The sequence below is a fragment of the Eriocheir sinensis genome, chromosome 36, assembly GCF_024679095.1.
Source record: "Eriocheir sinensis breed Jianghai 21 chromosome 36, ASM2467909v1, whole genome shotgun sequence".
NCBI lineage: Eukaryota > Metazoa > Arthropoda > Malacostraca > Decapoda > Varunidae > Eriocheir > Eriocheir sinensis.
Window position 1 is genome coordinate 17,305,772 of NC_066544.1, and position 15,780 is coordinate 17,321,551.

Below are 15,780 nucleotides of genomic sequence, written 5' to 3' on the forward strand. Positions count from 1 at the left end.
CTATGTGTATCAGGCGCATTGTCAAGCTCCATCCTCTTCAAGTCTTTCTCCTCCTCCTCTTCCCCATCCTTGTCCCCTACTTCCTCCACTCGTAAACTCAGTGTTATGACCTGAAGACCCGCCCACCACCTCCCTGCCACCTGAGATGTGTCTTGCTTGTCCTGTTCCCTGGCGGACCATCGGGTCACCACGGTTTGTCTCCATCCATTGCCTAACCTGACTGGAATGATGTTGTGCATTGGAATAATTTTGAACTTTGTTGTGTTAAATGATTTGTTGATTTACATATAATTTTCCTCTTAATACAACCCTCCTGAGCATCTCTGTGAACATGTATGCCTGCACCATTTTTGTCACTACCAAGAGGCTGTACATAAACCCCAAGACTGGTCTGTGTGTTCGGTGTGTTGTGCTGTGTTCTGGGCGAGAGCCTTTGCAGGTGTTTGGGTGTGTAGGCTCTTGAAGGTAACATTTGGACAAACTTACAAACAAACAAGGAAACAGAGTGGCAGCCCAGGAGTATTTGAAGTCAGGGCCAACACTGCACCAGGTGGAAAAGTGACATATAACATTTGCCAGAGCAGGATGGAGTGCACTGTGCTAGCAACATCAGACAGGAAGAGGCAATGAGTGCTTGGGGAGGCCATTGTCATGCACTGGACTAATAATGATTGCAGTAACAACTTAGGAGGGGGTTCCAAAATGTTAGGTCGCACCATGGACGAGCCGTATGAATTCCTGTGTGAAAATAACCTTGCCCTGCCATGTCTTGGATGGCTGAAGATGATGCTTTATGATCCATTGACAGGAAGTAAGAACATAAAATGAATTTGAGTTATGTGGACAAATGGAAAATATGAATCAGTTTCAAAGGCACAGAAAAAAAAATAAAAAATTCAAGCCATGAAGTGGTGTGACAGGACAATGCAAAGAGGAGCAGAAGTAAATGTTCCTCTTTGATGCAAGCTCAGGATTAGAAATATTACTTTGCCCCTTGTGTTCTGCCTCAAGGTCTTGTATTTACGGTGAGAAACTTTGGGTTTGATATTTCAAAATGCTAACACTTGTAATGTATAGTGGACCTCTGTATGTGTTTGTCAGTTACTCACTCACCTGGGGAATATTTTGGGAGGGAGCTCACAGCATTCCCTTACACAGTGTATAGAGGTGCTCAACACTGTTCTTTGGCCATTCCTCACTGAAAATGTTTCTTTAGGGAACTTCACCAGACACTGAACCAAAGGATAAGTTTTTTCAGTCTGTGTACACTTGCATATGTGGAATCTAGTGTGCATGTTGGTACAAAGTCCTCGGTGTGCTCGGCCGGCAGCGCTAGGCATGCCAGGGAGGGAACAAGCAGCCCAGTGCAAGAGAGTAAGGGGCGGCAGTCATGTTGCAATAACTTAGACCAGAGAAAAGTAAATGGGATTGCAATGGACGTATTGAACAGTAATTAAAACTTTGAGTATAGCCATACACATGCATCTTACTGGAGGGGATCAGCCAAGACATTGCTGCCCACTCAGGGCTTGGTTGTCAGACATCTGCTGGGAGGGTTTGGTTCAGTCATCCAGCCATGTTGGTCACTACAGTCTGCCGGGCAACTTGTCCCTGACCCTTTTTCTGTGATGACCTAAACCATGAAAGTAATCACACTTCAAAAGATGCTGGAGTTGAGATCATTGCTGGCCAGGAGGAAGGGTCGGGGAGGGACAGGCTAGGGGATAAGTTGCTAGGCAGCAGTGGTACCACACCAAGATGATGTTGCCAAGGCTGCTCAGTCCCGGGGCACCAGAGGGTGACAGCAGCATCAGGGAGTGAAGGTGCTGCGTGTGGCATTGCAACCATTGTATAGACAGACGTGCACGGGCCAAGGTCTGCGCTGTGCATGAACTAATGGACGTGAGTGACTTAGTGCATGGCATGACCAGTACCCTTAAGAGTTTGTGGAATGCGTTCATTGTTGAATAGATCTTTGTATTTGTTTGAACTACATTTATCAGTGTTTTAAATGTGATACTTTTAAGTAAATTTATTTTAAGTGTAAGCTTTAATATTTCTTTGTGGTAATGCACTTAGATGGGGGCAGTGTAAGCCAGAATGATTCCAAGTTGTTTCAATATAAATAATCAGACTTGCTGGGGTTGAGTGATCACAAACTGAGTATTAGTATTGCTGAGCCATTCCTTAAAGTTGTCTCATGAAAAATAGCAATAATGACAGGTATGCTTTGTTAACCATGGCCATGAGTTGATGAGGCAATTTTCAACTTGTTTGCAGAATTTTGTTGAACCATCAAGATTACAATGACAGGAGCACATTGGTCCTTAACTGCCCACTTTCACCTCACCACAACAACCATCTCCACCACACATGTCTTGGTTGTCTGCTCAGCTTTCCCTCCTCCCACCCTCCTCCCCACCCTTAAAATGTCAGCCAGTCTGGAAATGGCCAAGCTGGACATCAAATAGAAGCTCAGGACTTGATTATTGAGACTGTGTGAGAACATTGGATTGTGTCCATGGCAGCTTGTGGTGCCGCAGCATAGCCAAGACTGTACTTGTGGTTGAAGGGAATGGTGATAGCTAGTAACTTTCCATGGAACTTTTTACGTGTTAAGCAAATCTGATCCTTTAGCTCACAGGAAGCAACGAGTGTTCAGTGTGTCAGGGCAGAGTAGGAGACTCGCACGTTGGACGGAGTTTGTTCATCTCCAAACAAAATTGATGAACAGGTTACAAAGCTTACCTCCTAAGCAAATCTGATCTTTTAGCTCATATGAAGTGAGTGATCAGTGTATGAGGACATGCAGGGAACTTGTATGTTTGACCAAGTTTGTTCATTTCCAAACAAAATTGACAAGCAGGCACAAAGCTTATCTCCATACACACGCTGGTGCTTATTCTTGCATCGTCCATTACCGAAACGTGTCTGTCTCCATCCCTTGGATGAGCGGGACAGCAGAGGAGGACAGAGCATGTACACTGTGGTGCTGGTTTGGGTCACCCACACAATAAATTAGTCTTCAGATTCCATTGATTCCTCCTGATGCTTTTGTTGTTCAAAGTTCCTGTCAGTGCAGCACATGTCTTCTTCCTTTGTGTTTGTGTCCTTGTTCCACCTGTGGCACAGGCCTCAGAGTGTTGTGGGCGGCAACACTGGGTGTTGCTGCAGCACGCTGGCCCTGGCAGGACCCCTGTCTGAGGGGACGCCCCACGGCTGGCACCTCTGGCCTTTGTTACACAGGTGGGAACACTGGCCGCGTGTGGGGCTCTCTTTGTTTGCATTTTGTTTGCCATTTGTTTATCTTTTGCTTCCTACACAGAATAAATCTCTGGCTGCTTTTGTCATGCATTCATGATAGCAGACATAGTGAGTGGTGGTTACCCTGCATCATAAAGGTAGACTAAGTGGTTGTGGTGCATCTTGAGTAAGCTGAGAGACACTTCTCAGACTTAATCATTCATAAATAATTCAGCATTTTGCCTTAAATAAATGGATTAAATTTGTAGCCTAAAATCTGATTCACTGTCTGGTGCATAATGGCAGACACACGAGAGTCTGTGTCTGTCTCAAGGTTCAGTTGGTGTGAGGGACGGCAGGCAAGGGAGGCACCGGGGCACCTCTCTGTTCAGGCGCACGGCTTGATGGGAGTTACACGGCTCACTCAACAACTACCTTACCAACTTGTATGAAGGTGGAACAGAAAGAAATATGACTACGTTTAGCACTCAACTTTTACATGGATACTACTTTTCCAGGGGTTTGCTACTACTACTACTACTACTACTACTACTACTACTGCTATTACTACTACTACTACTACTACTACTACTACTACTACTACTACTACTACTACTACTACTGCTACTACTACTACTACTACTACTACTACTACTACTACTACTACTACTACTACTACTACTACTACTACTACTACTTTTCTTCCTCTTCTTCTTTTTACCACTCTTACTTGAGTTCATGGCTTTGAGGTTCTTAACAAACATTACCATCCTTGAAATGATAGGCAACATGGCCACTAAAGCATTGCCTTGGTAATGTCATGTGAAGCAACAGTTCAGAAACACTGCACTGTCTCAAGTCATTAGTAATTTCTCCCCTTTGGCAACTTGAGGTGAGTGGGTCAAGTGCGTGCTCTGTCCTGCCTCCGTCCAGGGTGCATTGTGGTGGTCCTTGCTGCCCTCGGAAGGTTACTCTGCATAAGTCAGTCTGGGCAAAAAATCAGCTACCAAGGCTAAGCTATATTAGAATGGTAGTAGTGACAGCAGAAATAATAGTAGTAACAGTAGCAGTAGTAGTAGTAGTAGGTGTAGGAGTAGGTGTAGGAGTAACTCCAAGAAGAGTAATATCAGTGTAATAAACTTGGCCATAAAAAACTGAAGTAAATTTGACCAATGTGAGTTTGTAAAGTAAATTTGACCAGTGTGAATTTGCACCTCACCACATCCTATCACTTGCCTCTTTATAAATACCGTTTCGATCAACAAGACTATTTTTTGGAATTCGTGGTTTCTTAGCAGATTTTATAGGAGTGGGCAGGACCTTTTTAACCCATTCAACACAAGGACGTGTATACCATGTCCTTGCGTGCCCCGTACTGTATCCGAGGACGTGCATACTGTGTCCTGGCTCGCTTTAGCCAATATACGAGTTATTTTATCCCTATATTTATGATTACATTTCAACGTTATCAATTAATTTATGTTTCTTTATTGCACCTTATAATTCTGCATGTTTTCATATATAATACATGATGATTATGTTGAGTTTATGGCTGAAAACTTGTTATATTTAATAGCGACATTTGAAATTTAGCGCGCATGGCAATCTCGGATACGGCACGGGGCGCTGTTTTGGCCCGGCTGTAGTGAAGGGGTTAAGAGGCGAGTGTGGGGATGAAACCCTCCCCTCAAACACTACTTGGTATTAGATGGATTTTGGCATAATTTGTAAGTCATCCTGAATTGCCTATGACTGCCCAGAGTCTGTTGAAGTAACCCCTGACCCCCCCCTAAACCAAATCCCTGGAGGAAGGTTTTACAAGTCCTTTGTCCCAGTCACTGTTTTGTCTTTCATTGGAATAGTGTCTCATTACATGTGTAGCTCTTGTTAAAGTTAGCCAAGTATTAGTTCTGGTTATCCATTCAATTTCAATAGTGCTCCAGCCTCTTCCTGGTAGGCTCGGTTCCATGTCGGATATAAAATTGCTTTGTCATCTGTAATTATGCATTTCAAACCATAGATTGTGGTCATACCTAAAATCATCATCCTCTTGGTAGGATAAGTTCCCTGTTGATAAGATTGGTTTGTTGTCTGTAATTAAGTATTTCAAGCCACTTTTGCCAGACATTTAAGATGGAAAACTCTGGTGTGGGCAGATTGTCTCAGCATAATCATGTTTCAAGTCACTAATACACACTTGCCATGCTGAAGGTTCAGATTTGCTGTGTGTGTGTGTGTGTGTGTGTGTGTGTGCGTGTGCATCATTTGCTTATGGTCTGATCACGTGCTGGACTCGTGATCAGCAGTGAGTACCCTCCCTGAAAGATCTGGAGGTTCATAGTGACAGCCGGAACCTCACATCTTCTCCCTGTCAACAGCTTGTCAGGGGGAAACTTTTACAAGTGAGCAAGGTGCAGACCACAGCCTAGCAGGTGACAGTTGTGTTATCCACTATGTACACCTGGGAGCGATGTGTGTGTGTTTTACAGTGAAGAAAACAGCTTAATTAAGGGCAAAAAAAGAAAACTAATGAAAAAAGCCGGCAAATCACTGCTCCTACAAAAAGAGTCAAGAGAAATGGCCAAAAGAGAGGTCAATTTGTGTGTGTGTGTGAATGTCTGTCTGTCAGTATTGTCAAGGTGTTCTACATTCTCAAGGTTCAGTCGTGGTGTCATCGCACAGAGTCGGGTCCTGAATAATGCAAGATCAAACAGTGCAGTTCATGAGTATTGCTGAGGAATGTTCAACCCAGTATCACCTTGTATTACGAGCGGGTTTCAGACAGTGCAAGTCCCAGACAGAGGTGAACAAATATGCTGAGAAGCCAAGTTATTTGAGTGGATTCAGATACTGTAGATTGTGGGTTACAAGTGTATTGAAAGGACTCAACTGCACTTTGTCTAAATTTGCATATGGACAAGGCACTGGAGCTCATCTGCATCCCCTTGCATATTTTAATTGTATCTTTAGCAAGGTTTTGTATGGCTGCTAAAATTAGGTCTTTATTTTATTATTATTATTATTATTTATTTTATTTATTGTATTTTTTTATTGATATGTACACTCGTTACTGAAGTATTTTACATCGGATTCTTGTCAGAGAGAGAGAGAGAGAGAGAAAGACGGAGACAAAAACAGAAAGAATGAGAGACAGAAACAGAGAGAATGAGAGAGAGACAGAGAGAGAGAGAGAGAGAGAGAGAGAGAGAGAGAGAGAGAGAGAGAGAGAGAGAGGGAGAGAGAGAGAGAGAATTGCTTCAATATCCAGATTGTGTCTCCTGGCCTGGACGTAAGTGGGCTGAGAATGTATCGCTGCACCGTTATTGGAGCACAAAATTCCCTAGGTAGGCTGATCCCGTGTCTTGGGTTGTCCACATGATTCCTGAGAAGCCAGCGAGGCGTGCACCATAGTGGGCCACAAGCGACACTTTGGAACACAAGAAACAGAAGCTTAAGTATCCGCGAAAGTCCTGCTAGGAATATTTCTGAAACTAACCTTGTTTCAACTGTTTACTGGACCTCATGAATGCTTGGGAAAGGGAAGATTATGACTGGCTGTATTGCATTGAAAGATGTAGTGATGGGAAGGGTGCACTGGCCTGTTTATGTCCGTGAGAAGGGTCAGGTTACGGTGGAGATGGGAAGAAAGGACAGACTTTTTCATTTACGGCTCAAGGGCAAAAAAAAAGTGCAGATTAAAAAGCCCTCTACTCACCACTCCCCATAATATAATAGACAAAAGTAAGGGGTGGCCAAAAGAGAGGTGAGATGAAAGGTATTGTGCTGGAAGATGTAGTCCTGGTAAGGGTGCAGTGGCTAATATAAGTTCTTGAGAAGGGGTTAAGTTCATGTGGAGATTTGAGCTTCTCTCTCTCCCCGGCACATAAGGTCATTGGTTACCTATAGCCAGCTGGTGTTTGTTGGTGTCGCTGTTTTATTACTTTAAGATTTTTATGATGCTATGATGGTATGCCCCAATAGATCAATTAGTCAATCATGAGAAAGGTCCACGTCTAACACATATGGGCGTATAAAAGGAATTGTCTATACCCATTTTATTTTTTATTGCTTTATCTTAACCAGTGATAGGAGTAACCAATGGGACAAAGGAAGGAACCATGGCCCAGTGTCCCCTTTATTTATATCCATTTATTTTTTTATCCACTCTTTCGGGCAGTAATAGGAGTAACTGTTGAGATTTGTGAAGGGGTCAAGGCTAAGTGTCCCTCTTCATATGCTATTGTGACCGGCTTCATGGTGGTCACTTGTGGCCTTACTGTAGTGCACGCCTCAAGTCACTCCCCTAAGTGTTGATGTGATGATCATGTGTGTAGTGAGGGTAATATCCATCATTAGTTATGGCCAGGGCTGTGGAGTTGGAGGGACAAACTTTCCGTCAACTCCAACTCCCACTCCAGAAACTTTCGTGTCTCCTTGTACTCCGACCGCCTCAAACTCCGACCCGACTCAGGCTCTGACTCCATGACCCTGGATTTAACATATTTTTCTCATACCAAAAGGTGTAGAGTAGGATTTATTGAGAGTTTTTTGGCAACGTTCATTCTTAAAGTGTAGCCTAGTCCAACAACCTTGTTTCCACATAGCTAACAGTAATAGCTCAGCACCTCACCCATGTTTTTGGTCAGTGTTCACTCGCATCTAGCCAGACGTCACGACCCCTGAAATCCATCACATTCTGTATTTGTGCATTGACAGTACATACATCAGCAAGTCCTTCGTTAGTTAAGGTTTTGTTGCCTCCTTCCAGTGTGTGTCTTCAGTTGTTTGCTATGGTCAGGTGGCATCTTGCTGAACTTTTGGTCTTGTCAAACTCTATTTCCTGCTGCTGCACCTTTTAACACTCACAATTTGAATATGTTATAAAGTACTGAAGAGATTTTAACCTGTTAAGTGGGTATTGGATGAGTGGTACATGTTGGGCACTCCAAATCATTGTCACCAACATTCCTGTACATTTGGGAGCCAAGATTACTGAGCACTCCCTCAGGCAGAGCCATGAGGCAGTGAGTGTCGGGCAGGCCATCAGGTGCACCCAGGGACTGTTCTGCCTCCACCTGAGGGTGGACGGCAAAGGGCTGTACACACCAGTGGTCATCACACATGCTGTCACCCGTCACCGTCATCACATTACCAAAGCTCATTTTCTGTCCTAATTTCCATACCCAGCATGGGTCAGCACGCTGACCCAGTGAGGTCCAGTAGGAAGCATTTTTTGGTAGTGATGCAGGACATTACTGATGTAACCCTTGACCAGACTTAGGTGTATTGGTATTAACCTGTGTGATTATTACGATGGCAGAAGAAAACACGTAAGGGCTTTGTAAGCCCATGCATAGTAAAAGCATTATTATGAACTGTTGGGGGCATGTGCCCTGCCAGTGTTTGGGCAGTTTGGCTGTAGCCTGTACAGACCCCCTCTCTCTGAGACCCAATGGTGGCCTAATGAGCCCCACAGCCTGGGTGATGGCCCTGGTGTGTCTGCCTCCCAGGTGCAAGGCCTGCCTGACCACACCTGCCTGTGCCTGGGCTGCCAGGCATCAGTGGCCGGTGCTTACTACCACACAGTGACTATGCACTCCCCTGCTGCCACTCTCCTCACACTGGGTTCAAGGCAGTCAGTCACAGTATTGTTGTTGGTTATCATTCTCTGAAGCAAGTTTATTCAAATAGCAGTCCAGTTGTTGAATTTATAAATTTTAAGGACTGAGGTTGAATAATATATATAAATATTAACTGTGTGAACATAATAACTTTTAAGAGCATAACAGGAGATAGGAAAGTGCCTGGATCAGTACATAATGATATTGTGCACCTTGTATGTGTGTATGTGTGTGTGTGTGTGTGTGTGTGTGTGTGTGTGTGTGTGAGAGAGAGAGAAAAAAAAGAGAGAGAGAGAGCGAGGATGTGGCCCTGTTACTGTGGAGGGTGCATTCCAGGGACATGCAGAATGTAGTTGATGTTGTGTTGGGGAACTGTAGATGTGGCTAGGCTTAGATAGATGTTATGGGGGGATGTTTTGATCATTTTGCTCTCTCTCTCTCTCTCACTCTTGCTCTCACTCACTCTTCCTCACCGTCTCTCTCGCTCTCACTCTTCCTCACCATCTCTCTCGCTCTCGCTCATATCCACATTCCTGCCTTAGTTTCTCTGCTGGTGTGCCTCCTTCCTGCCCTCAGTGTCTGGCCAGGGGCTGAAGTAGTAGTGGAGGGTGATGGACCCCTCACTGGTGTAGCAAAGTGTGTGAAGTCCCGGCATCAGAATCTCCCCGATAGTCGTGTGTCAACCAGAGTCCATTCACTTCAGCTGGACTCCTGCAGTGACTTGATTCTTGGTGGCTGGTGAGGGCATGGCTGATTGGGCATTGGTGGGCAGGGGTTGGTAAGGGCATGGCTGATAGGGTATTGGTTGGCAGGGGCTGGTTAGGGCATGGCTTATTGGGTATTGGTGGGTGGGGTCTGGTAAGGGCATGGCTGATTGGGTATTGGTGGGCAAGGGCTGGTAAGGACATTGCTGATTGGTTATTGATGGGCAGGGGCTGGTAAGGACATGGCTGATTGGGTATTGGTGGGTGGGGTCTGGTAAGGGCATGGCTGATTGGGTATTGGTGGGCAGGGGCTGGTAAGGGCATGGCTGATTGGGTATTGGTAGGCAGGGGCTGGTAAGGGCATGGCTGATTGGGTATTGGTGGGCAGGGGCTGGTAAGGGCATGGCTGATTGGGTATTGGTGGGCAGGGGCTGGTAAGGGCATGGCTGATTGGGTATTGGTGGGCAGGGGCTGGTAAGGGCATGGCTGATTGGGTATTGGTGGGCAGGGGCTGGTAAGGGCATGGCTGATTGGGTATTGGTGGGCAGGGGCTGGTTTGGGCATGGCTGATTGGGTATTGGTGGGCAGGGGCTGGTAAGGGCATGGCTGATTGGGTGTTGTTGTTCAAGGACTAGTAAAGGCATGGCTGATTGGGTATTGGTGGGCAGGGGCTGCTAAGTGCATGGCTGATTGGGTATTGGTGGGCAGGGGCTGGTTTGGGCATGGCTGATTGGGTGTTGGTGGGCAGGGGCTGGTAAGGGCATGGCTGATTGGGTATTGGTGGGTGGGGTCTGGTAACGGCATGGCTGATTGGGTGTTGGTGGGCAGGGGCTGGTAAGGGCATGGCTGATTGGGTATTGGTGGGTGGGGTCTGGTAACGGCATGGGTGATTGGGTGTTGGTGGGCAGGGGCTGGTAAGGGCATGGCTGATTGGGTGTTGGTGGGCAGGGGCTGTGAAGGGCAAGGCTGATTATGTGTTGGTGGGCAAGGTGTCTCATGTCTTCAGTATGCGATTCCCTTATGTAGGTTCTGAAAAAAATATCCATGATTCTTGACTCACCTCACCTGATATACTAAATAGGCAAGTTATGTTTGTTTTGTGAATGAATGCGTCCAGTGTCAGTAGCATCCCTGTCAGCCCGACTAGGAATCAAGCCAGTGTTGCCAGCTCAAGTGAATGGACTAATTAAAGGGGCTATTACACTGGGCAAATTTTCCGTGGATGTTCAGTCAAACTACGATTTCCACTGGCGTGGTTCTCATATTTCCGTGGTTTTCTGACGTGTCCACGATATCTTCCAAAGCTACGGTATTACTCACCATCATCATCAGCAGCACTAACAAGATACAAATGAGAACCACGCAAGTGGAAATCGTGGTTTGACTGAAGATACACGGAAAATTTGCCCAGTGTAATAGCCCCTTAAGGCTGTCAGTGGGGTGTGGAGAGTTTCTGTGAAGTTGCTTTATTTTCACTACACAGGAGGCAGCTCAAGTCCTGCACACAAAGTAATGAAAGAAAATGCCTGTAACTCGCTGCTCCTATAAAAACAACACAGAAAATATGTTCGTCATATGGAGGAGAAAGTACTGATGAAGGAAAACTTTTCTAGCATTTACAAGTGAAAAGGATGAAAATGAAAATACTGGTTAGCCTTGCATTAGGAAGTTGGACAGCATAGGGATGAGACTGTTTTTAATATGTTTAAATCATCTAAACTAAGCTCTTCAGACTGACATACATACAGTATACATACACTAAGCGATAATAATAATAATAGTAATAATGATAATAAGATTGGTGATAATGATAATAGTTTCCCAGAGGATTACAAAGAAAAATACAGACAAAATGGAAATGAAAGGAGTGCCGAGACAGCTAATTGATGGGATTGGTCTGTCTCCTTTACTATAAACAAATGATAAAGCAGCCCACAGAACCCTCCGCCCCCCCGCCCTGTGCAGCCACCTAGTGCTCTGTTCACCAGGGAGTGTTAGGTGCCCTCACTGTTATGTTACATGAGTTGTTTTGTACCGCTGCGGTGCGTCATCACTGTGTTTTGTACCGCTGTGGTGCGTCATCACTTCACTCATGAGTTCTGAACTGTACTAAGCCATTGTTTCTGGAGGCCGGACTCTTTGCATTGCCATGTAGATATCCAGCATCCAGCCTTATACCCGTGGCACAGTGTTCGCTGCCTCCCGGTGCACCTCAGACCAACCCTCGTCAAGGCCCCTCGTGCACCTGACGCTGTGGCTCCCCACACTGTGTATCATAGCAACAACAACAACAACACACCTGTTTATATCCCCAGACAAATTCTGTGGAGCTAATTATTCTATGTTTTTATGTGAAGATGACCTAGTGTAGAGTCATGTATCCTCCTCACCTCAATATATCATGACTTTACAGGTTGTGATATATATATATATATATATATATATATATATATATATATATATATATATATATATATATATATATATATATATATATATATATATATATATATATATATATATATATATATATATATATATATATATATATATATATATATATATATATATATATATATATATATATATATATATATATAAATACACATACATGTGTGTGTGTGTGTGTGTGCGTGCTCAGTGTGTGCACTCATCTGTGTGTGTGTGTGCATCTGTGTGTGTGTGTGTGTGTGTGTGTGTGTGTGTGTATATATATATATATATATATATATATATATATATATATATATATATATATATATATATATATATATATATATATATATTATAACTACATAAGTGTAAATTATGTATATTTGCTACACTGATCTTTGAGAACTGTATTAAAGATAATGTGCTTTGTAATATATAAATGGTCTTAATATATATCAGCATATTTTGCATATTTATGTTTGTGTCCCAGACGGCTGCAGCATCACACTGATGAGTCTTGAGAAGGCTTCCATCAAACACTTTTATTCATGATATTTAAGTCACCACTTTGGCATCTCTTAACATGATTGTGGCTCTGGTGGGCTGAGGGTTAAGCATTATGTGTCCCATTTTAGATTTATCACTTGCAGACTTATTAGTGTGACACTTCAGTCTTTGTGGCTATTTCCTTGACCTTTTGTGGGTGTAAGAAAAATGTTTGCAAAGTGCCTTGAGTCCAGTGCCTCTAGCAGTGTGTTGTGTTGTGTGGCCGGCAGTGTGCAGCAGTGGCCAGGAGTCTGTGTGTCAGAAAAGGCTCACCAAGCCACAGTGAGTTTAGTGAAGTGGATCAGTATTCTGGCTGCAACAACATAGCAGTATTGTCTTGTGTGGCCACACGGTGGTGCACCGTTCTTGATGATAACTGGTTGTGTGAGGCAACAGGGAAAAAACCAAGAGTTGGGTTATCTGAAGAGTGTTCCATCATGTGCTCTGTGTTGAGTGTGTTTTGTGTTCAGTACTGCAGGGTTACAAAGCCATATAGCCATGGAAAAGAGGTGCATATAATTTTAAGCTTCCTTTGGACCACTGCATCTTTTCTGAAGAATTGCTTTGTCTTCCAATCAGAGCTGGTGACCGACAGTCATGTGAGGGAGGTCATGACACTGGAGTGTAGGAGTGACGTGTCGTTGTAACACTGTAGCACTAACCGTAGGTGTGTGAGTGTGAGATTAGAGAAGGCTGCCCCTCTGTTACTCTGCTCAGGAATCGAACCTGGGACCTCTCACTTTTGAGACGAGGGAGGTAACCACTGCACCACTGTGTATTTACCTAGTTGTGATACACAGGAAGCAAGCTACATGTGTACATGTGTATTTGTGTGCGTGCCCGTATGAGAATGTGTGTACATTTGCGTACATTCTGGCCCCTCCGTACTAACCCAGTAACGCCTTCACGTAGCCCGTCGCCTCGGGCCACTCAAATGCCGGAGCTGGTGGCCGCCTCAGTAACACTGCACCCCCTGTCCCTCCCTCCTTCCCCCTTCCCCCCACCCTCCCACATTCCCCTGCCTCTGGAGGTGTGTCAGAGGCCTTGACCAAGTCCCGGGCAGCGGTGGGGTACAGGCCTGCAGGCGTAGGGCTCGGCAGGATGAAGGTAGGTGCTCAGAGAGCAGGCAGCAGCTTGGGCCATCTTATTTTACATAATTTTTTTTCTTTTATTATAATTGTGTGTTTCACCAAGACCACTGTTTTGTTTGTGATTCAGCACAAGGAAATTGTCCCTCCAAAGTCAGGCGGCTGCCAAGGCCACAAGAGTGTGGCATCCTGTGATGTCTTTATTTTGCTTTCCACTGTTCTTTTTACCTGCAGCAAAAAGCCTTGGTTCCAGCAGCCCAAATAATTGTTTGTTTGTGTGGTAACTTTGAACAGCTAGGCCGGGGGTCGGCAGCCTGGGGCTCCTGAGGTGCTGGCAGCACTTTCAGGACACTTGTGCTGCTTAAAAATCTTCATAAACAGTCATTTGCCCCTTGAGGCCAGAGCATCATGCACTGTAACACTGTTCAAGGCAAAATTAGATTTTTTCACTTAACTTTGGAAGGATCTTGAGGCATGAAAAGGCTAAAACCTTCATTTTTTGCAGTTTAAAATTTTGAGGTAGATTTCTGTTTCCAAAAGCCAAATTTTTGCATTACACCAAATAAAGAACTATTTTTCTCCATGAAACCTAAACAGCTGGCTTCTCTAGCTGCCAGCCCCCGGCCCAAGCCATAACTTGCCCCAAGACTAAATCTGTACCTGGACCAATCACTAAAACCCATTTACATTTTCCCCCTTCACATTTTGATCATGCCCTTACCCATGCTTTGTACAGCTGCTAAAATATGAACTTTTATTTTTTTCATTATTATTTTCTATAGAATCTGTTCCATACTTTTTATTGAGGTGTTTTATATCAAATTCTTGCATGTATGAAATACTTGATTTAAACCATATCAATTTTTAATGTTTGGAAGAGAGAGAGAGAGAGAGAGATGCTAAGGTCACAACCCTTGGATTTCAGCTGGCTGAGACGAGTCCCACGCCGACCCCCGTCAAGCAGAGTCTTAAGGACCGGATGAAGTTCTTTGAGGACGAGATGAAGAGAGACAAGGCCGGGCCACCCAAGGGTAGGTCACTAGCTGGCTTGTGAAGGATTTGTTGGCTGCAGACGGTGTTGCAAAGTGTGTTGTGTTGTTTTTGTTTTGGCAGGTGTTTTCCTTTGTTTGTGAATGGGAACTTCTTCCTGTACACTTTTTTGCACCATGGGAGGCAGGTCTGGGGCACAGCAGAGTACTGAGTATGTCCTTAACACTCTGCTCCTGGGAAAAGTAGGCAGGAACAAGGGTCAGTTTTGGTTCATGAGGCGTCTTGTTGTTTCCCTCTTGAAAGTTTGAATCCTGGAAAGAAGGAAGGAAACACAAACAGAGGAAGGCCACTCCAGAGATTGTCCATGAAGGGGATGAAAGAGTTGAGATACTAGTTAACTCTTGCATAGGAAAGTTGGACATCATAGGGTTGAAAGATATTCTTTTGCATCTTCCAATGTGGGCATCAGGAGTTCTTTAAATTGTCTATAATATGGAGTGCAAAATGAAGTGGGTGCTCATGTCAGAATGGAAAAAAGTATGAATATATTGGTACTTGACAACTCAGTCCCCAACTGTGGAATAGCCTTCCTTCATCTGTACTTCCTTCTTCCTATGACTGTGTCCAAAGGGGAGCACCAGGACACCTCACTATACAAAATTGATTATTCATTTGGCATGTCTTTCCTTTTTACAGGGGCAGTGTATCACAGGATTTTATTAATTTTTGTTTGCCCTTGGGCTGCCCTCTGTTGTGTGAGAAGTGAAGAGAAAGGAAGTCCCATCCTGCATGGTTTGCCTGCACTGTAACTGCTTCCTTCCGTCTCTGAGTGTAGAGGACAGACGGTCAGTCCAGTCATGAGCTGCACTACCACCCAAGCCGTCCCACTAGTCCACACACACTGAGCACCAGTAAACAACCATCCAGCCAGTGCTGCAAGGCTGGACAAGCCAAAGCAGAGGTTCTCAAACTAGGGTTCAGGGCAGGTGTTTCTGTCTCAGAACAAATGTTTGGCTCAAAAGTCTACTTCAGATACAGGAAAGGGTTGGGCGAGGGCAGGGATCAACACTTAACTCACTGAGTTTACCATCTGGTCTGTTTGGACTATGTAAGATAGACTAACCCAAATTAATGTGCCATTTTTACCATTTGCCT

The 15,780-nt window shown here is 44.5% G+C and overlaps 1 protein-coding gene across 14 annotated transcripts in view; it reads left to right on the forward strand.

Moving 5' to 3' along the window:
• The window catches only part of LOC127007947 (protein scribble homolog), a 95,701-nt gene that overhangs the window by 67,208 nt on the left and 12,713 nt on the right, over positions 1–15,780 (forward strand). For 11 of the 14 annotated variants that reach the window (XM_050879475.1, XM_050879481.1, XM_050879479.1 and 8 more), the window contains 2 exons: positions 13,460–13,654; positions 14,561–14,666. In XM_050879475.1, coding sequence (XP_050735432.1) covers positions 13,460–13,654; positions 14,561–14,666 — 301 coding nt within the window. Of the gene's footprint in view, positions 1–2,280; positions 12,478–13,459; positions 13,655–14,560; positions 14,667–15,780 lie in introns of those variants that run through there. The other 3 variants (XM_050879482.1, XM_050879484.1, XM_050879489.1) reach the window with 2 other exon arrangements.